Here is a 21550-nt window from a genome sequence, read left to right as displayed (position 1 = left end):
AGATAAAATGATTCTGATTGATTGGACGATAAAGTTAAGACAGCACAGCGACTTTAAAAATTTTCCAGGCGGTCACTTGGCACTTTAGCATGATTTTCTTCTTACAGATTCGTTACAACCAATTTGAATCGATTGAAATTTTAGAAAATTTCCATTTATATTTACGATATTCCGGAATTTTTCGGGCCCCATTTTTCCGGAACTACGACAAATAAAAAAATGGGCTTTGCACAATAGTTTTTTTCGCATTTTTTATGTTTTATTGTTCAGAATTTGGTCCCAAATTAAAAAAATTGTTTAATTTTTGAACTACATATGTAAATCTGTTTCAGCGGAAAATTATTGAATTTTCGGTGCTCCAGATATTGGAAACTACGACAGATGGAGAGATGAAATTTTCGTCACTTTGTTTGATGAGAATTTGCTCTTACATTTTTCAAAACTCAAACGTGTAATTTTTTCGAAAAAAAAATCTCGTTAAAAACTACATACAGGAAACTCTTGATAATTTGAACCTCGATATTTTGAAGTTTTCTCCCGATCCCTTCGATTTCTCTCAAAAAATTGAAAATATTCAATGTATTTTATTCCTCTCGTTAATTTTAAGCAAAATTGTATGTAAATATTGGTCGGTATCTCGCTTATTTTTTATAACTAAAGTTATATGGTACTCTTTCATGCAGATTTTAAATCCGTACTCAAAATTCACGTACGACAACAAATATCTGAGTTATAACTGTTATATTATATACAAGTGAGTAAATAACTATTTTATATTTCTAGTCAAATCAAGAGAAAAAGCATAGTTTGCTTATTAAACGTGTCAAGTTTTGTGTTAATATCTCGAAAGATAATGGTGCCGTATATTTTTAAGTCGAACACTGCAACTTCAAAAACTTTCTTAAAAAAATTTAAAACTTGACAACGCTATTTAAAACTGCAAAAGTGGTGCACTTCTGACAACTGGGATTAATTTTATTCATTATTTATTCACGTTCTCAAAAATATGAATTAGTTATTCATAAAATCGTCACAAAAGGATTACACAAGCTTGACTCACCCTGTATATTAAAGTTTCGTATAGTTAGTTTTTATTTTCGAAATTTTCAATTCTCAGTATCTTCGAAACAACAACAGATAAAAAATTACGGTTCATTAGAATCTGCAGATATACAAAATTCGATAGTCGATTTGTTTCGAAAAAAAAAACCATTCAAACGATAAAAAAATTAACTCAATTTTTCGTTTTTTTGACAGCCTCTCATAAACTACTGGACCGAACAATATAATATTTAGCCAAATGATAGATCTCGAGCTGCTCTTTCTATTGATATAAGAACAAAAATATTAGATTTCGTTTTTGTCCCGAAAAAAATACCAACATCTATGTTTTTGGAGCATAAAGCTCATTTTACACAGAGTTTCAGTTTCGAGGGAAATGTTAGTCGTAAAGCAATGCATTATAAATAATTCAGCTGCACATGAACCATTCTAGATCCCTTTATTATGTATTCGGATCATTATTGTCTGGCCACGAATCAAGCGGTTGTATTTTGGATTGCCTATCTAACAGAGTTATTCAATAATTCCACAAATCTGTTTGAGAAAAAGAGCAATTCAGTGGCATTTTTATTTTAGTTTATTAGTCATTACAGATAGGCTAGCTTTTTTTAGTCATATTCAGTAATAAAAAATTATGAAAACTGCAGTGGTGTGGAAATTGAAGAGGAGCGCGGCATAGATAGAAACTAAATTCTGATATCAAAGAAATGACAGTATTTGCTGTAACATGACAAAGACCAAATTAAAAACGCTCTACATTTTGATCTAATTTTTGAAGAATTTGATATTCCTTTGAATATCGCGCTACCAATGCGGTCTGTGGTCTACGTATGCGCAAGCGTACAATCCGCGCTGCGTTGCGTTGCGTTTTTGCATGTTACCGCGATTGTTCTAACATGGCCGCATGTTAGTTACTGATTTTCTTTATTGTTTGCCAACGTAATAACAAAGATTTAGTAGTGGTGTTTGGCTAGAGACTTGATCTGAACAAACTTTAGACTGTCCTGTAAATGCTCAATCGTAAAAACACAGTGTTAGCCAACTGAATTTTGAGACTAAGACGTCATTACCGGTCTCTGATTCAACTCCTCCCTTTGAAACCACAAGAAGAAACCGAATTTATTTACTATATAATGCTGCAAGAACATCACCACATGTCACAAAACGGAATGCAGAGGAATGCCAGGTAAAGTCTTGCCCAGCATTGGGCTCATTTTCTGCCAGTTCCATTGAGGATTTACACTTTTTGGTGCAGGATGGGAATGCAACAAATGGGGCCTCCTCCTAACCATAGGAACCAACCAATGCTTATGAGCATCCAGCCTCCTGTGCCCGCCACTCATGCAGGTATTTTGCTAAATTTTCATGAGAAACTTTCACTTTTGAAGGGTTTTTCTAGGTGTTTTAGTTTCAATGCCACCAGGATCTACTCTTATTTCAACCCCATCTATACCACAACAGCCCCAGCCTAAGAATAATCTACAGCAAGGTATGTCCTTTTTTTAAGTCACATTTATAACATTACTGTTTTTTTTTTCAAATACATTTTTTTTTTGTTCTAATGAGGTTAGTTTTATTTTTTCTCAGCCTAAATGTTTTTATTAAAACAACACAATGAAAATACGAAAACCACTTTTAATATTTCCACAATTGACGCTGCTAATTGATGTCTTCACGATTGTAAATAAAAACATTTAAAGGCAACAACACTGTGACGTCATTTTGTTATATACAGTCTGTTCATATAACAAGTCACAATTTTTTAATTTCCATTGAGATCGTTGCGAATTTATTGCAAGGTTGGTGGTGGGTGGTGGGTTTTGGGGTACAAAATCGTCTAAGGTCACTAGATTTTAATCTAAATCGCAGCTCATTTCATTTATATAGTCACTCAAAACGGGTCTTTGGTCCATTATAAATAAGCAAATTCATGATTTGAACTAAAATACAATGACATGTGACTGCTTTTCCGCCAATAAAATGTCAACAATCGTCAAATTAGATGAAAAATTAACGTAATATTAAATAAATTATCGTGTAAACCGACCCTTTGGATTAAAAATTTTTACTTACACTAATCAATTTGATGTCGCATTTAATAACAAAACTATAAAAAACGGCTGAGGCCGATTTTCAATTGTTCTCTCCGTTTTCACCCCCCGAATCAACCGAATTTTCTCAAAAACGGGACAATTTTGTGTCCTTAAGCCGTCCTTGGAGACACTGGGATGACATGTGACTGTTTTTCCGCCAATCACAGGGCAACAATCGTCAAATTAGACGCAAGTTTAACGTAACTTTAAATAAATTATCGTGTAAACCCACCCTTAGGGTTAAAGATTTTTACATTACACTAATAAGGTATCAATTTGATGTCGCATTAGGAAAAATTGCTACAAAAAAACGTCTTGGGCAGATTTTTCGATTGTTCTCTCAATTTTTAACCCCGAATCAACTTAATTTTCTCAAAAATGGGACAAGTTTGTGTCCTTCAGCCATTTTTGGAGACGTTGGGACGACATGTGACTGTTTTTCCGCCAATCACAGGGCAACAATCGTTAAGTTAGACGCAAGAGTAACTAAATTTAACTTATCGTGTAAACCAACCCTTAGGAAAAAAAATCATAAAATTACAGTAATGGAGTATCAATTTGATGTTAACTTTTGTTAGGTACCACCCCAATAAATATTAAAAATAGGCGTAGTAACCAAACATACCTATAAAAGATCACGTCTGGGGGCAGATTTTCGTTTGCTCTCTCTATCGAATCTCGTCGAATCAAGCGAACTTTCTCAAAAATGGGACGAAGTTTGTATTCCGAGACGGTCAAAACGGGACAAATTGGCACTTTAATCTATACAGACTCCATGGTAATGTGAACGCGTATTAATAAACTTTCCTTTTTTTCTAAGGCACTAATTGTAATGAAAACTAAATGTACGGCAAATTTACTGTCAACACTGATTTCTAAGGATCGAGAGTAGTACCAACCTTGTCATAAAAAAACAGGATTGCAACATTAAATAAACAATTCACTATGGACACGTGCAGCGTTAATTAATCCGTTTTTGAAGTACAAAAGACAATCGCGTTAATTTGGTCAATGTGAATATTTCTTAATGATTTTCCGCTACAAAATTGTCAAAATTGATAATTTCGGGGGTGATGATACCAACTTTATCATAAACAAAATCTTTAGTTACCGGCTGAGTGCATCTAACTACAGGTTTTTCCGTTAAATTAAATTAAAGAAGAAAATTCATTTATTTATTTTTCTAAGATGAAACCTATACTTAAGAGGAGGCATCATGATTATGAAATTTCAGTGTATCACTACGAGAATGCGGGAGCATCTGAAACGGAACAACCTCAACATAACAACGACACCCAACCGCAGCATCCATCAGGTCCGAACACTAGTACTTCGTCTGCACCGCCCAATACTACTTTGGCAAACATAAAAGAAAAAACACCAATGTGCTTGGTCAATGAATTGGCAAGGTACAATAAAATCCAACACCAGTATCAGCTGACAGAGGAAACAGGACCAGCACACAAGAAAGTATTCACCGTAACTCTAAAACTGGGCAATGAAGAATATAAATCTGAAGGTCCCAGTATTAAGAAAGCACAACATTCTGCAGCTGCACAGTCACTAGCTAAGACAGAATTCAAACATCCGCCTTCAAAGACAGTCAGAAATCGGCCAGGGAATAGAGCTACAAATCCCGGTGTGATGACCCCAACTGTAGAATTAAATGCTCTTGCCATGAAACGAGGCGAAAGGCCGGTCTACATCGTGGAAAATCCGCCACCGCATCATTCACAGGTAAAGTCTTTTTCTCTGTACTGATGAGAATCTTGTAAAGTTGAATAAACTACTTGGGGTCTGCACCCTTCTTTCGTTATCGATTTCTAATTGTTCCATTCAAAGGAAAACCGGAAATGCAAACAATATCTTACGCAAGCAGGTTTTTTAATATATTTTCCTTTTTTATTTATATTTTGATTGTTCAGTTCCGCCGTCTATCATAAATAACTTTCAGTTTTCCTACCAGGGTTATATTGGTCAGGCCGGCTACTATCCTCGCCAGAACATGTATGGTGCTCAGAACCAGCCCAGGTATGGATATGACGCTCGTCGGAACATGCGCCCTCATTATCCATACCATGAGAATCGCTATTATGGTCAATATAGACCAACTGGACCGCACAATCCTGGCGATCCATACACAGTGAGATTAAGAGTTGGAGATCGTGAATATCCGGGTGTCGGTTATACAGTCCAAGCGGCTCGTCATGATGCAGCAGCTAAAGCAATAGAAGACATCAAAGCACTGGGTGACACCACTGACCAAGCGGGCGCTCCACAAACCGGTAATTTACCTTCAACGACAGTAATATTGTAACTGAAGCAGATTTTTCAGCCATAGCTGAAGGGGCACCTGCTGATATCAACACGGAATTAAAATCTCCAATCTCACTCGTCCACGAAATCGCTTTGAAGAGAAACCTCAATGTCATTTTTGAGGTGCTGAGCGAGAAGGGTCCACCACACATGAAGGTGTTTGTAACTCAATGCCGCGTTGGCAATTTCGTTGCAGAAGGCGAAGGAAATGGAAAGAAAATTTCCAAGAAACGAGCTGCTGAAAAAATGCTAGAAGAGCTAGGGAAATTGCCGCCACTGCCCAACATGCATACCATGGTGCATCTTAAACGGAAGAGGGTCACAAACAAGAAGAAAACTAGAAATTTGATTAAGGTTAACATGGATAAATCGAACGAGTTTCAAGAGGAAATTAACCCAATTTCACGCTTGATCCAGATTCAACAGGCAAACAAGGAAAGAGAACCGGTCTACACTGTAAATATAGAAAATGGTGGATGCGCCAAATAAAATCCTTGTGCTTTTAGGTGTTGGAAGAGCGCGGTGCTCCCCGCCGCCGCGAGTTTGTAATAGAAGCCTCCGTGAACGGGCACTCATGCACTGGAGTAGGTCCTAATAAAAAGATAGCAAAACGCAACGCCGCTGAGGCTCTATTGAACCAATTGGGTTATGGTAACGCACCTTCCAATCCAAAGCCGGTTTTGAAAACTGAGAAAGAATCTGAGATGGGCGATAAAACTCGCAAAGTAACTTTCGTCGAAGAGAAATCCGAATCGACCCCGTCCGTTGGTGGAACCGGCGGTAGGCAATTAGTCCCTGGAATATTATTAGTAGGTGATCAATCTGCTAATTTCCAAGTGAGTAAAATTTTTTCCTGATTCATTATCTACGGCACTGATTTTCAGAACAAACCAAAGGAAAGTATTATGAATAACAATTCCGGTGCTTGTGGTGAAACTAAGAAGGCTGGTCAGGCTCAGATGAAGACTCCTCCTCAGCCGATTCAAGGTGTTCGTTCTAAAGATCAGTTGTTGTACTTGGCACAACTGATGAACATCCAAGTTCAGTTCTCTGATTTTCCTAAGGCTAATCATGAGATGTATTTAACTCTGGTGTCTCTAAGCACCAATCCTCCACAGGTTTGTCATGGAGAAGGTCCCACAACTGAGGCTTCTCATGAAAAAGCTGCGCTAGAAGCACTCAAAGTTTTGTCAGAGCTGGGTTTGGACATCGTTGGCCCCAACAAAGAAGGCGGTAACGAAATGTAGGTTTGACTGCTTGGGCATTGGGTAGCATGAAGACAAGCTTAATTCATTTTGTTTATTTTTTTATAACATTGTTTTTGTTCATGAGTTCTTTTGTTTAAGTGTTTTCCGTTTCATGTGTTCTTTTTTGAAGTATTTTTCGTTTGGAATGTTCTTTGTTTTCAATGTTTTTCGTTTAAATACACAATTTCTGTATTATTGGAGCGTTTTTCCTGAACAAAATTCTTACAATACAGTGTGAATTTTTTTGTGTATTATTTTTAAGAAAAAGGAACACAGCGGTGCCTCTCCGGTGGTGGTGCTAAACTTGTCTGGCTTTTATGCACATTCACTGAACATTTTTTGAACCATAACCCATTTAGTTAAAAATACTCACCAACTAACTTATTTATAATCTAAATTAATGATTTTTAAACGTTATTATTTATTAATGCAGCTTTAAAATCGATTTCGATTGACAAACACCTTTAAATAAATTCTTGGTGGCCCACGTATTGTATTATTTGTGTTCCAAGGATTATATCAATATTTTTTGTCGGTGGGTGTTCCTCAATCTTGGAATTTCTACTAATCTAATCGTTTTATGTTGCGTAATCAATAGCTAAACCTGAAACGTTAATCGGTCAAATTTGAAAATCCAGCAAAATTTTGTTATCTAATTTAACCGACCAGGGCTCCAAAGTCTAATAATGTTTTTATTATTTTTATGATTGCGTCAGCGGGAATAAAATCTTATCGCTATGAAAATTCTAGGACGTAGGGGACGGGATATTGGGGAAATAATTGGAACATTTTCGTGTTTTATTTAACTTTCTTTGTTGTGATGTTGTAAACGTGATTTTTACCGCGCCGTATATAAAAAAGTTTGAGAATTATTATTAAATAAAACGACCTTGTAGTGTTCGAGGAATAATTGGATCACTTCTGGCTGAAAATCAAATGTGTTTTGCTTCACTGGATAATTAAAAATTAATTCGCAGTTGCAAATATGTACAAATTAATCGATCTGCGTCTTTATGGTCTGAACTAGTTGTTACTCACGTGGGATAGACATTGAACTTTTCTCGTCTTCCTTTTTGGATGAATATAAATTTCCCACTTCGACGGATTGAGTTTCTGAATTTAATTAATTGCTAATGTTTATGCTGTTTCGAAACTGAATATTAAGATGTGATTATAAGGTGAAAAACTAGATAATTTGAGTGTTGGAAAAGGTTTTCGCCCAGTTGCGACCTTCGCATAGAAATTCGCATTTTGAATGCGACTGGAGGAGTTTTTGCGGTTGTGTTATAATGAATTTATCGTCTTTGGAACAATGCGTTTGAACAAGACGTGCTTTTTCGAAGGCTTTCCGTTAGATGGTATAAATAAAAGATAAGTCTGTCTGTTATCAGTGATTCTCGGAAGTGACCTTGGTTTTAACATCTTTACCGGTCAATGACTCAACACTTAACCAGTTGTTTTGAAGTTTTTATGTGTCCATAAACGGTCAATGATACATTTTGTTAACATGTGCACGTTGGTGTAATTGTTTTCACTTTCTCGTGGGTGTTGTAGCATAAATAAGGTCGTATATAATTGTTGCAGTACCACCTCCCAAGGGTCTTCCAAGATTGGAATCCAAAACGGAGTCAAGAAGTAAACGTAAACTATGAACTCTATGGCCTGCATCAATGAAAAAAATTAAGATTAGACTGTTGAAGTACCAAATTGTAAAAATCTCATATTTATTGTATTTTCATTGATACAGACACGTACTCACGAGAGTTCCATGTGGCCATGTCAAGTATGCATATTAATAACTAAGAATTATTGTTTCGTTTTATGTGATTTCATTAACATATGATGTTATATGAAATGATTTCATGTATCTGTGTAATTCTGGTTATTGCTTGCACTGTTTGTAAATCAGTGCTATCCCATTTCGTTTTCAAGGGCAGAAAACGAATATGGGACCACAGTAGTTCAGAATTGATTTCAAACCAATCGTTTTTATATTTAGTCGTTTTGTTTACGTATCAAATTTTTTAACTGGAAAAAGTGCTGCTATTTTTTAGAATCAATGCAATTCTGATCTGCTGGTTGTTTCATTTGTTGTAGATTGATTTCAGTATTCCAGGAGACTTACAGAACACACTTGGAAACTTTTATTTTTGACTCTTTTTTACTTCTAGAACCTTTCCACTTTTAGTTATCATTGTAAAACTTACAAGAGTAAGTTAAAATTAACTGTATTTATTGTAGACCATCTAAATATTGTAATTTGACTCCATTGAATTTGAAATCAATAAACATTAAGCAAAATTGACTTTATTTCAAAAATACATAAATACAAGGTGCTTTAAGATAGAAAAGAATCACCACAAAGCAGACGAAAAACCACCTGGCGGCATACGAACGCGTTGGAACCCAGCTGGTTGTTCAGTCTGGCCATTTTCAGTCTCTTTCTCTTTCTGGGGTTTCTTATCCTCAGTTTTTCCACCATCCGTTTCTTCAACTGTGGGATTTTGCAAAGTCGATGCTGGGGCATTCTTTTTCGGTGTCGGCACATCTGGTGCACCGTTGCCGAAAATATCGGTATGGGCACTTCGATGACCGGTTTTTTTGGGTGCATTGTGCTCAGGCAAACCAATTTGGATAGTAGACATCTTGAGCTAAAACTCCCTTTTTACAATAATGAAACTTTATAAACACTTTACCTCACTTTTTATAATATCACAGATTGAATTAACGTGTTAGAAAACAACTTCTTTAAGTTTCCAGAGAAGAACTTTTTTGTGAGAGAACGAACAGTTGTGCTACCAACTTACAACGACCACGCGGTGACTAACCAACTAACTTTTTCAAAAGAATTTGAAAATGAACGAAGGTGGTTGCGCGTGTGCACTTAAATACTCTGCGCATGGTTGTTACGTGTATTATTGGTTGCATAACGTTGCATATATTTAAATTTACAATAAAATTCTTCACCCCGCGAACATTTGACTGCTTTTTGATTCTTCTTACCTTTTTATGCAAAGTAAATTCCAGGTTGAATGAATGAAATGAATTTTTAACACGCAACGGTTATAAAATAATATTGATAAGGTTATCAGATCGTGTTTAATATTCATATATTAAATACTTAATGAACATGCCTAATTTTTACCGTAATTTAGATTAATTTATGTTAAATAATTCGACGTCACAATTAAATGAATGACCGAGACGTGTTTCTTTAATATTTTGGCGCGAAATTTAAAAACCGTCAATTTTTAATCTAATTTTTCGTATACTTATGACCTAACAATATAAAACTAGAGAAACAAACCTAAGCCAAATGCATAAAAAGTTTCCCTTCGTTTTGTTCCATCACTGTATGTTTCTACAATAGATGTGACTGCTGCTTCCTTTCTACATTGTTAGTGAAATCAATAATTATATTTTTCTCGGTATTTGTAGCACGACGTCGTAAAACTGTAACTCTATTTTAGCTTTTAAATCAAAAGGTTACAGCGATGTTGCTGAAGGTATGGAATATAAAAGAAAAATTATTTATAGGATAAGAGGCAATAAAGATAGGTTGAAAGTAAAATGAAGATCAATTCTACTATGATGAGTAAAATCAGATCAATACGTTGCGCAGACGCCTACCCTTAACTATGCAATTTATTTTAGAAAGATTTGACCTAAATACGAGTGTTTTGACCTGTATACATGACAAGAAAAAAATCTTTCGAGATCATCGTCGGATTATTTATTATCGATAATAGTAATACATACATACTTAAATTTATTACAGTACAAAGGTTTTCAATGGCGATTTCGCCCCGAAAATTATTTCGGCCAATTTATAATTTATTTGTAGGGTAAACATTACGTAATGCGTACTTATTTCACGCAGAATTTTACGTAGAATCCAAATCAATCGTTGAGATTGTCGTATTCCAACACATAACTGAAATAGAAGCGATTGAAATTTCGAAATGTATGTAGTCAGATACCAAAAAATTTGATGCGGTTTGCACGTTGAAACCGCTGCTGCTTCCGTCATATTCCTGTTGCAATCAAAAACAAAAATCCCAAATATAAAACACAAAGGTGAGCAAATTATGTCAACGTTTTTATATGAAAGAATTATAAATACCTACATAAAACAAAATTTAAATGACAGTATAAACGTTTTGTTTCGTCAAATGTAATTTCATTTTTAAACAAAGTTCGTTTTGCCTTTGAGGGTTTTTTCCACAAATAAAAAATAATCGGCGCGCCACCGTTTTCACAACCAAAAAATATTCAGTTCGCAAAAAATTCAGTTTTTGCTAGACATATGTACACATTTGATAGTACTTCCTATGCTTGCATTATGCATTTAGACTTAAAATACAGAACAAAACTCATCCAAAATTATCTTTCTCGTGGCATCACAATCAAATAATTAATCAGTTAATTAACTTTTGAAACTATCAGACGAGACATGGAGAGACCAAACAGAGGTGCCAACAGAAACCAAATCCCAAAGGCCACCTTGAAACTAAACAAACGTATTTCATTCATGACTCATTCGTTATATCCCTTGTACTCGCAACTACTAGTTATAAACACCTGCAAGGTCACATACCAGTTTTTTATGTCGCCCCACTGTAGTAAAAACTTGTTTTTGTTTTGAATCCGTAATCGGCCTACTAACGGGATCACTTTCACCTGAAAATCTGTCGAATTGCAGTCGAAAAACAGGCTATGACGTGTAATTTCTAGTACGATTGGTTGCAAGGTGGGCAATTATAAAACATTTGTAAAAGCTTCCTAGATTAGAATAAAGTTTTTTTGGAAAAATTGAGATTTTTAGAAACTGAATGACTATAAGTATCCAACGGGGATTACTTGTGGATCTGTTTTATTGGCAGGATAGTTTTGCGAAACACAATAGGAGTCTATAAAAAAAATAAAATTGCAAAACTTTACATTCCTGGCGCATCCACCATTTTTATACATTTACATATAAAAAGGGTGACTCTAATAGATGTAAATTAGTGAAGCTAATGCAGTTTATCGTATTATCAGGGAAGGATTTCACATTTTCACTCCCAATTCTTTGCGTTTACATCTTTAATGTTTCGCGTATGTTAAAAAAGTGTATTTTCAGTTATTCTTTTTTCAGATCCCTGAAATGTGTAAATGTCTATTTAAATTTCAAATAGAATCCGAATTAATGTAACGATATAAATTTGGTAGTAAGTAATAAGCTTCTTTTATCAAGCACTCAAAAAATTTGAATTACAAAGAAATACGTGGTTTAAGTATAATTCGGGTCTTTGAATAAGTAATTCCGTGATACAAATTCATATTTACACTAATACCAATTGATTAATTATTTATTTTAAAGGGTTTTAAAATCATAATCCTTTTTGATGCAAATATTATGTAATATTAAAACTGCATCCTGCGCAGGTTCTATTTCCTTAACCACTCACAGTTTGCACAGTTTATTTTAAGTCTAAGATTTAGATAAGATTAGAAAAAACATAAATTGTAAGGCTTATATAAATTATTAGTAGCTGTAGTAAATGAAATGAAATGAAATGTAACAAATTTTCGTGATCTTTTTTTCGTCACCACAAAAATGTTGTCTAAACGATAATTATCTGCGAATTAGGGTGCGAAAGACGGGTCAAAATGAAGGCGACGATAACTTTCGCTTGGAAATTTAAACTTGTCGCCTGTATAATTTTATTTAAAATTAAAAAAACAAGGAGATTACGACGAATTATAAAGTCGTTTCTGGTGGATTATCGGATTTGATTGAATTTTGTGTTCATTTTTGTCTCATAAACGGTGTTATAATGACTGTAGCTCAAAATAACCAATTGGGTTCCTTTTGATTTTGGTACAGTGAATTTTGGACTTATTTTGAATTTCGCGCCTTGCATTATTGCAAGGAAAAAGGAAAAAAAATTACTAAACTGACAGTTCGCGTTGGATTAAACGTCAGAGTTTGTAGGTTAATGTGAATACTGTCAATGAAAATGTGTAAAAAATGATTTTGACATTGAAATAGCGTAGTTTTTTCAAATTGCAACTTCGGCGGTTTGATTTCGCGGCGCCATTGGTTGGAAGTGGGGAAAAATCGGTGTTCACAATTTCCACTTTTGATATGACATGCGGTGTTAACACAATATAACCAGTAATGTCACGGGCCCATAATTTGCGATACCAGTCCTTATGCGCGAGGGCCCGCCTCAACGGTTTTTTCTCGGCGCTAAATTTAAAATGGCCCACCTCTCAGCTAGCGTGACACGGCTGCCGGCCTGACGGCCCGCCTCAACCGTTTTATCTCAGCGCTTATATGACGTGTAGTTTAAAATGGCCTGCAATAACATTTCTCATCGACGTAAGCATTAATATAGTTTGGGGACTGAAATACCGTGTTTATGACTTAACTGGGGTACTCACTGCACAAAGAGACGAAACCACCACCGTTGAAGATTCCTTTATCTTGTGGTTTCGCCTCTTTGTGCAGTGAGTACCCCAATTAAGTCATAAACACGGTATTTCAGTCCCCGAACCATACAATGTTATCAGGCGTCTACATTTTATACCTTTTTTTTTAAATTTTGAATTAGATATGCAGTTTCCTTATTATTATCAGAAATACACATGTGTGCTATTAAATTTTAGTATTATATTACATACTCCCTATACTCCAATTGCCTGTAAGTTATTATTGATTTAATTGAAACTATATTTTCCCTTTATAATCAATTTATAAAAGTTCCTTTATGAATAAAAAGCTTTCCTGTAAACACTGCTGTATATAACTTAACAAATTTGTTTACTTTTTTAAAACCTTTAAATTTTGAATTAACAGCTGATTAGCGCGAACATCGTTTTCGATTTACCACTACCACAATATAACCTCCAAATGTCTCGAAATTTTGTATTGACAGCTTGGCTCGGTCATCGCGACAAATATCACTAACTTTTCCACTAGATTGTGCCAAGCAGTTCCAAGCGTTTGTCAAGGACTAGCCCGCCTCACTCAACGCTATTGGTCAGAATCTGGTACTCAAGGCCGTCTAATGCTTTCTTATGGAAGTTAAAAATCCGTGACATTACTGGTTATATTGTGGTGTTAAGAGCTGCGAGTTGCGTGCGCAGGCAAAGGGCAGTCGCAATCGCGGTAGCAGACGGCAAAGTGGAGTGAGTAAGACACCAAATTGTAGAGTGTAACTTGATTTTGGAATTTAAACAATAATATAAATACCTTAACCACACTTAATATGTATTCATTTGACGTTTAAACGCGCTTCAGGACGCCACTGCCATTGTATTTGGTCTTCGTGTCGTAGTGTGTCCCAAAGAGAGTGAAAATGTTCTCGGGACTTACTAATCAGGTCACATCTTGGATGGGTTCCGCGAAAGGGGACCAAGAGGAAAAAGTGCCCACCCCGACCGAAGAGGGAAATGTGGTTCTAAGTCCAGACAAAAAAGACGCCAGGTGAGGATTTTTAAGTGATCTTTATCGATCACCATATGCAAATTAAAACGATAACACGTATTTACATCCGTCGATAGCCACTTCTTATCGTTGCTAGTTTTAACATTGTTTCTTCCGATTCCCATCTCTCCAGACATATTTGCCCTCTGCCATCGTTTTTTCAGGAGTTGTTCCGTGTCAGTCACAAAATTTCGAACTGGAGTAGGCATCGGAACTGTCGAATCATGACAACTCTTGTTTGATATGATCAGAATCTGACCAAAGTAAACTAAGACATGACAAAAAAATCAGAGTTATAATCTCAGACATGAGCTATTTTTCCAGTTTTCTCTTCTCCGAGTTTTTTTTTAACTTCACTAAATAATTACAAAAAAAAAGTATGATAAAATACTGCAACCGGGAAATCACGTAAAAGAAAAGTAACTTGCATAAGAGATGAAATGTCTTGATAAAAGCTCGACGTGTTGTTGACTTTATACGCTTTTTAGTACTCGTCTTTTTATTTTTCTTTATTGTTCTGTTTGTAGTTGAGCGTTTACTTAAAGTTTGCTAGTCTATGATGATTATAAGGTATTTTATTTAAAACTTCTACGCTGACAGCAGAAGTTCTCGGAAACTTGGCTACTTTTCTCGTTTATTTCCATTTTTTTATTTTGTCACCTTGGAGGAATTGTGAAATTTTTTAACATTTTTCTTTGTCGTTGAATAAAAATCCACACGTAATCCTTGACTGTTTCCTTCAGCCCTACGAAGCCTACCGGCAGTAGACTGGAGATGTTAACCAACGTGAAGTCCCAAATCGAGGGAATCGGCGGTTGGTTAGGTTCTAGTATCCCAAAATTGCGAAAGGGCGAAGAGGGCGGCGAAGAGCAACCAGCTGGTGTTGATGAAAGTAACACGCCAGCTTCAGCAGAGTCCGTCAAAGGTTCTCCGCAACATAAAGATGAAGATGACAATTCCAGGTGAGTTTGTAAATTGTGCGAAATTGAAGGTTTATGTTTAGATTTAGCGCCACTGGAGGTGCAGATTCTGGACCACAGTCTGCCGCTGAAACACCAACTGAAGAAAAAGAAGGTCAATTTGGAAATGGTAACTTTTGCTTTTTAAATAAAGAGGTTGTAATTATAATTTTGTTTGACAGTGCAAAGCAAGGCTTTGGCAGGGGCTAAGTCATTTGGAAGTTTTTTGTATTCGGCTGTGAACAAAGCGGGGAAAACCGTGAGTGAAGCAAGTGCGAAAATTAAAGAAACTGTAGAAAAAAATGTATGTTTGTCTTCTGGTTACCATCTTAGATTAAAGGTATTCTTGCAGAGTATTCTTGGGGAGTTTAATAAGGAGCAGGAAGCGTTCATGAAAGATCAGGCTGGTAATACAGCCACCGCCCTTCCACCATGGGCCGGCTGCTCCAACGAAGAGGCCCTTAAAGAAGAGTGCCTCAGCTTATCGACCGATAAGAAGAATTTCGTTCGTAGTCCTCCAGCTGGAATTGACTTCCAGTTTGACTATCAAGTTTCTTACCCCATTGCAATGGCCATAATGGAACAGGACCCTAATCTGGAAAAAATGCGATATGAACTTGTGCCTAAAGTGTAAGTTGGTGGAAAAACGCTTTTAACTAGACAAAAATATTGTTGATACGTAACTAATTAGTGTTTACTTTAGAATAAGCGAAGAAAACTTTTGGAGGAATTATTTCTACCGCGTGAGCCTAATTTGCCAGGCAAATGAGCTGTCATTTATGTCTCGCGATGGTGACAGTCTGTCGGCCACAAAACCTGTCACTTCTGATCAACCTATAGGTAAGGTCATCATCTTCATCCGCAGCATCATGCCTGTCGTAGAGTAGCGTTTTATTTTGAGTTTTCATTGATTTTTGGGCGGTAGCTAGTTCCGATGACGAGGTGGAAGAATTTGTGTCAGATAGTTTACAGGCTAGCAGTGAAGATTTTATTGAAGTAGCCGAGCGCATGATGAAAACAGTGCTACAACCGAAGGGTAAGATAGCTTTGCTTTTGGTGTAGAAACTTCGCGGGTTTTAGAACATTGTGTTCTGAAATCGCGGAGAAAGTAGACTTTTGACTAATCTAAGAGCTGTGGTTAGTTTCCTGTTTGATTTTGTCGCAGCTTAAGAAGAACGCCGTCAACTCTAGCTTCCATTATCCTTCTTTCCCTTTGTCTCGTTTTCTACACCTCATATCCAGTCTTTCCTCTTTTGTTTTTATGGGTTATTCGAGTTGTATAATTAAGTAAGTTGTTAGAAGATGCGTAGTTCCTTACTAATGATTTGTGATTATTGAAATGGTCTAAATTTGGATCAGTTATGGTGGTGTAACTGCTACATTTAGGTGAACTCGTGCAATTGTTACTTAGTTAATTTGAGCACCAATTTGCGCGCGATTTTTGGAACATCAACCAAAATATCGAACGTCGGCTAAACTGTGTCACTTGAATAATTTTTGTCGACAAGTTTTAAATCTCTTGTAAATGTGGTGTATTTTGGCAATATAACTGTAGGTTTTACTATATGTGTCTTCCTAAAATTATCCTCAAGGACACAGTTTCGGTTGCTTACTAAGACAATACTGGAAAGGTCAGCTGTAATATAGTCAAGTGTTAAGAGAATTTAATTGTATTCAAGTAACTCTAACAGGATCGACAGTTATAGTTGCGATTCAATTTTTACGGTGTGGACCCGCCAGTTGCTCAGAATTGACCACCATTTTGTGTACAAACAGGAAACTAAACGCTCTGAGCATCTGGTTTATATTTCAAGCAAGATTGCTCAAAGTAACCCGTTTTATTTTATTTTATTTTGTGCCTTTCCTTATCCCTCGTGTTTTTCACATAGAAGAGTGGGAACGCGAACTCGTGGCCGAACTTCACGACTACGAAGTCGTCGCTGAAGAAAAACCAGACGGAAAAAGAGACATCTGGGAACAAGAAATTGAAGAGATTGAAGAAATGCTGAAAGATGGAACTGATCTAAAGTAGACGTGTGGATATTTAGGGCTTCTATCCATATCTGATCGACTGATTTGGCATTCCATTCGTTTTGATCTTGTTTTATTGATCTAGTCATTATTTATCAAAGTTGGGAATGATTTTCTCCGGGATTACTCAATTTTATGTGACTTGTGATAGGTAAACTTCGGGGTCTACATCTTAAACTTGCAAGAGAGAAATACAATAATTATTATCACCTAAATAAATGTAATAAAATTGTGTGCATTTGCTATGGAGGCTGTTTCGAATCATTCCTTTTAGTAACTAGGTACTTGTGTAAATAATCATTCAACACTCTTAACGTAGCTACTGTTATTTTCAAAGTCAAAGTACAATGATTCTTTGTATACTTATTTTAAATATATGTAAGAAAGTCTATTTTTATCCTTGAATATTTAGTCACTCTACAAGCGAGCTCTCTTGTAGATGTGTCAAATATCCAAGTAAAACTTGGCAAAATTTAATGCGACAAGCCACAGAGTTTATTTGTAGTGTTGCCAATGATATTAAATTTTATATTATTTTGCAGTTCGTTTCTAATGTTAATGTCATAGCATCTAAAATGTAGCTTATGTGTGTTACGCATGTTTATCCTGTATTCTAATTGTTATACATCATAAAATTGTTAAATAAATGTAGCAACTGTGCCCAGTGAAAACGACTTTCTTTCCCCACCTTAATTAAAACACTTTCCTTCATAAAAATGTATATTTTCATAGGATTTAGTAATCGAATCACATAATACATTATTCATATGCAAGGATGCAACAGATCTGAATGCCAAACACCGCCATATTTTTTAGATATGTGTAAAAATCCCTTACACCTTATTACCAAACTTGTGAGTGTTCCATTGCATCCACGATGAATGTAACACAGACGTTTTTTCGGAAATGAAATAAATGTAGGCGCTCTCAAGCAGCGTTTTGGTGTTGGATACAACGTTCTTCACTACACAAACATACGTAACATAGAGCATTCAATTTGAATCATTGTTGAAATTCTCCAAAATATGTTAGCAGTTATAAAATCTTTATACAAAAGTACAAAACTGTAGCAAATAGTAAAATTATTGAAAATATAAAATTGCACACAGTACGAAAAGTGGAGTGTATAATGTATTTTACACAAAATATAAGAAACGTCTCACGTTAGTACCACTACATAACACAGAACGTGGCAAAATATAAAAGTTATTGTACTACACTACATCTAAACATTCTAGCTTGAAAAACCTACACCGCAGTTGGCAATGTTCCTATAAAAACAAAAAATGCAAGTTTCCATTAGAATTTTTTGAAGGGAAATTATCACAGTTAAAATTAAAGAAACATATCTTTGGTCGTATCGATTTCGCCGTGAAAATTTGTGTGTTGATACTAAAAAAGATATGTTTTTGTTGTCAATATGTGTACTTTTTACGTATTTAAATAAAATCTTTACGTTTTTCATGTCTTTGGTATATAACGTATAAAACAACGATTACGTAAATTGGAATTTCAACAATCAGACAATAAAACAGAAATACATACAATCGAACCAAGACAGTTAAAAATGTATTGCCAACCTTGCAGATATCACTGCTTAACCAAGGACTAACTGCCCACTAGTTCAATTCTCCTGTACTTCTTTCTTTTATTCGAAACAGGGTCTTTAAAAAGCACCGGATCTAGCCTTAAATTCGACCGTAACAATGGCATATACCCGAACACGGCAGCAAAAGTATTCAAACAAGTCTGTCTTTGTATAAAATGATCGGGATCATTCCAAGGCGACCAACTTCCGACAGTCGGCTGTTCCTTGTACTGTTTTCTTTGTGTAACTTTGATCGGTGGTCGTCTTGTCACATGACTGACGAGAAAATTCATCAAAATATCTTCACAATTTTGACTTTGCTCAACGGTTTTGTGCAAGAGTGGACTCAACCACTCCGTATATAAAACATTGTAATATCGGTGGTAAAAAGCTGCTCCTGTTAAAACGATGGAGTAGTCATTCGTCCACTTTGAAGTGTATCCCCAAGTGGATTTCGTGTCGTCCCAATAATGTGATCGTGCAGGATAACCCACCACGCGATCGGGAAATTGCTTCCAGACGGTAAAAGCAAAATCCACTTCATCCGTGGTCAGGACGGAGTCTTCGTCCAAAGACAGCACCGCTGCGGTTTCGATTTGAGAGTGTGGGTAAAATCGCTGGGAGATACTGGGCTTGGTGGGTTCACCCTCGGGTTGTATCACATGGAGGCTAATGTTGTGGGGTAACTGAGGCCAGCGACTTTTACTAGGAGGGCGCTTATCGTTAGACCATACCACCATTATCTGTAAATAAAAATAATTGGTCTCTGTTGACACCGGTTTGGAAGGAACAATGGATTGTTTTCTCATTGTTCTCTCACGTAATATCGTTTTATATGGTCCGATTAGGAAAAAAAACATTGCAGTTTTATAAACACGCTCATTTGTTTTGATGTGAATAACGTAATCGACTAATAAACATAAAAATGCGAATGGGATCGATATTAATTTTTACCTTGGAAACATATTTACTGCGAGCCACGTTATTAACAAGTCTGTACAGAGGCGCTGATGGAGTTAAAGACAATCCCAACTGGCAGTATATGATCGCAGTAAAACCTTCATCATTCTCGTAATCAACTTGAAAGGGAAAACCTTCAGTGGAGTCTGAAAATCCTGGTAATGTGACCAGAGCTCCTGGTAAACTATTCCAGACTGTGGTGTCCCTAAAGGGTTCACTCGGCAAGCGTTCGCGTATAATCTACAAAAAAAGCGATTATAAAGAACCCCAAAAAACTCAAAAGAACGTACTTCTAAAGTTGTGTAAACAATTTTTTCAATTGAAGAAAAATATCTGTCCCACAGAACTTGTGTTTGTTGCCGCAGTTGGAGAATCTTTGAAGGTGATAATGATCTCACGATGTATGGTACCTTAAATAAAAAAAAAATGTACTTGGGAAGAATAACAAGTGAAAATTACTTGAAGGAGTAGTCTTTCGTCGGCCCAAATCGCCGCTTTGCTCCAATCAATAACTTGAGCAAAAGGTAGCGCCCAACCATTTGAGAGTAAGACTGGAATACATCCAGCTTGTAAAGCTTCTAAGAATCTAAAAGATCCCAAACGCCTTCCTCTAGGAACTAGACAAAAAGTAGAGTTTTGCAGTAAGACTTCATAATCGTATTTATCGTATTCTTTATTATCCTGATCACAGCGCTCGTCTTTCATATCTTTCCAACTCTTTCCGTGGCGACACGTCGTCACCATGATCATGTCTTTCTTGTTGTGAAGATGGTAGAGGGAATTCCGCGTGTCTGATCCGATTCCATGAACGTATCGTTTTCCTTTAAACGCCAATAAATAGTTTTTCTGTAAAGGCATACTGTTGGCGACCACAGCGCCCATTTCTCCGCCTTTCTCTGGATGAACTTTGTGGAATAGGGGGATGCTTATATCAAACCCAGGTCGCATGTGGCTGTCTGACATGCTCGCTTTGGCGAGAATCGCCATGCCGTAATCAAAATCGAGATTGTTTTCTGTGTAATTAGGCCACGTACCCGAGTATAAGTTGAAAATAACATGATTCATACCATTGTTCCAATGTGGTAAATGCTGTAAACGAGATTGCATGTTCCTTATGTAGTCTGCACTGAGTCTATCTCTATCCAGAGTATCAATACTCAGAACGAACAAACAAGCTAATCGAGGATCGGCAGTGTAATATCGCGATTCCATTAAAACATTGAGCAGTTTTTGGTAGGACGGACTGGGCACACAATTATCTTCAGGAGGATACACAAACACCCGAAAGCCTTGTTCACATCTACTAAAATCGAAACAGGTTTCCATACTGCACAATTTATTATTAACTGGAGATTTTTCATTTTCCTTTAGGGGGCTTCCTGTGGAAATTTGAGTCAGATTGACGAAAGAGGGTAGGAGCTCTTCTGCCATTATATTGCTGCTTTTCAGTCGATAGCCGCCAAAGTACCAATATGCTAAGAATGCACATGAGACAAATAAAAGCAAGTATCGTTTTTTTGCTTGCATATTTTTAAATTATGAATTATATCACATTCATTTTACAAATACACCATTATGAAAATGTCATCGTTACGTCAACTGTCAAGGGCCATCTTAAAAATATCTAGGGGTGGATTGGCAACGCGGAAAACCCTAGCCAAACCACGGGTTCAAACGACAGGGCCGGTTCCGAAATTCTGCAGGCCCACTTTGACATTTTCAACAATTTTTTCATTTTATTTGTTTTTAATAATGATTTCATTGTTCACTTTTTAGTATGTCAAACGTCCCTGAATGCTTATAATATTTTTGTAGATTTA

General features: G+C 36.2%; 3 protein-coding genes and 1 long non-coding RNA gene across 8 annotated transcripts; 2 read left to right on the top strand and 2 right to left on the bottom strand.

Moving 5' to 3' along the window:
• The first annotated feature begins 1901 nt into the window (after nt 1-1901).
• Nucleotides 1902-9019, top strand: LOC148167496 (double-stranded RNA-binding protein Staufen homolog 2-like). The gene is made up of 9 exons (XM_088047120.1): nt 1902-2248; nt 2318-2409; nt 2462-2551; nt 4390-4892; nt 5110-5440; nt 5491-5927; nt 5978-6307; nt 6356-6714; nt 8303-9019. Exons 1-9 carry the CDS (start codon nt 2196-2198, stop codon nt 8355-8357), a joined length of 2250 nt encoding a protein of 749 aa, XP_087903246.1. The 5' UTR covers nt 1902-2195; the 3' UTR covers nt 8358-9019.
• Nucleotides 9010-9608, bottom strand: LOC148167495 (uncharacterized). Its single transcript, XR_015770862.1, has 2 exons — nt 9420-9608; nt 9010-9369 (listed from the first exon to the last, which is right to left on the bottom strand). It is a non-coding gene; the product is annotated as an uncharacterized LOC148167495 (long non-coding RNA).
• A 4211-nt stretch (nt 9609-13819) lies between these two features.
• LOC148167494 (synapse-associated protein of 47 kDa-like) lies at nt 13820-17853 on the top strand. Of its 5 annotated transcripts, XM_088047084.1 has the most exons (9): nt 13820-13894; nt 14007-14192; nt 14936-15154; nt 15196-15281; nt 15334-15455; nt 15504-15781; nt 15855-15991; nt 16077-16187; nt 17041-17853. In XM_088047084.1, exons 2-9 carry the CDS (start codon nt 14065-14067, stop codon nt 17181-17183), a joined length of 1224 nt encoding a protein of 407 aa, XP_087903210.1. In that variant the 5' UTR covers nt 13820-13894; nt 14007-14064; the 3' UTR covers nt 17184-17853. The 5 variants fall into 5 exon arrangements, with proteins under 5 accessions (XP_087903210.1, XP_087903211.1, XP_087903208.1 ...); XM_088047085.1 differs by having other exon boundaries at nt 13828-14192; nt 15202-15281; XM_088047082.1 differs by having other exon boundaries at nt 13828-14192.
• Nucleotides 17854-17884: 31 nt separating this feature from the next.
• Nucleotides 17885-21361, bottom strand: ttv (exostosin glycosyltransferase 1 ttv). Its single transcript, XM_088047088.1, has 4 exons — nt 20190-21361; nt 20021-20140; nt 19725-19970; nt 17885-19513 (listed from the first exon to the last, which is right to left on the bottom strand). The coding sequence occupies exons 1-4, from the start codon at nt 21255-21257 to the stop codon at nt 18791-18793; spliced, it is 2157 nt and encodes a 718-aa protein (XP_087903214.1). The 5' UTR covers nt 21258-21361; the 3' UTR covers nt 17885-18790.
• Nucleotides 21362-21550: the final 189 nt, after the last annotated feature.

Source organism: Gnatocerus cornutus, chromosome 10 (genome assembly GCF_029298725.1).
Source record: "Gnatocerus cornutus isolate USDA-ARS CGAHR chromosome 10, icGnaCorn1.1, whole genome shotgun sequence".
Taxonomy (NCBI): Eukaryota; Metazoa; Arthropoda; class Insecta; order Coleoptera; family Tenebrionidae; genus Gnatocerus; species Gnatocerus cornutus.
The sequence above is the reverse complement of the archived record's forward strand: the minus strand, read 5'-3'. Positions and strand labels throughout refer to the sequence as shown.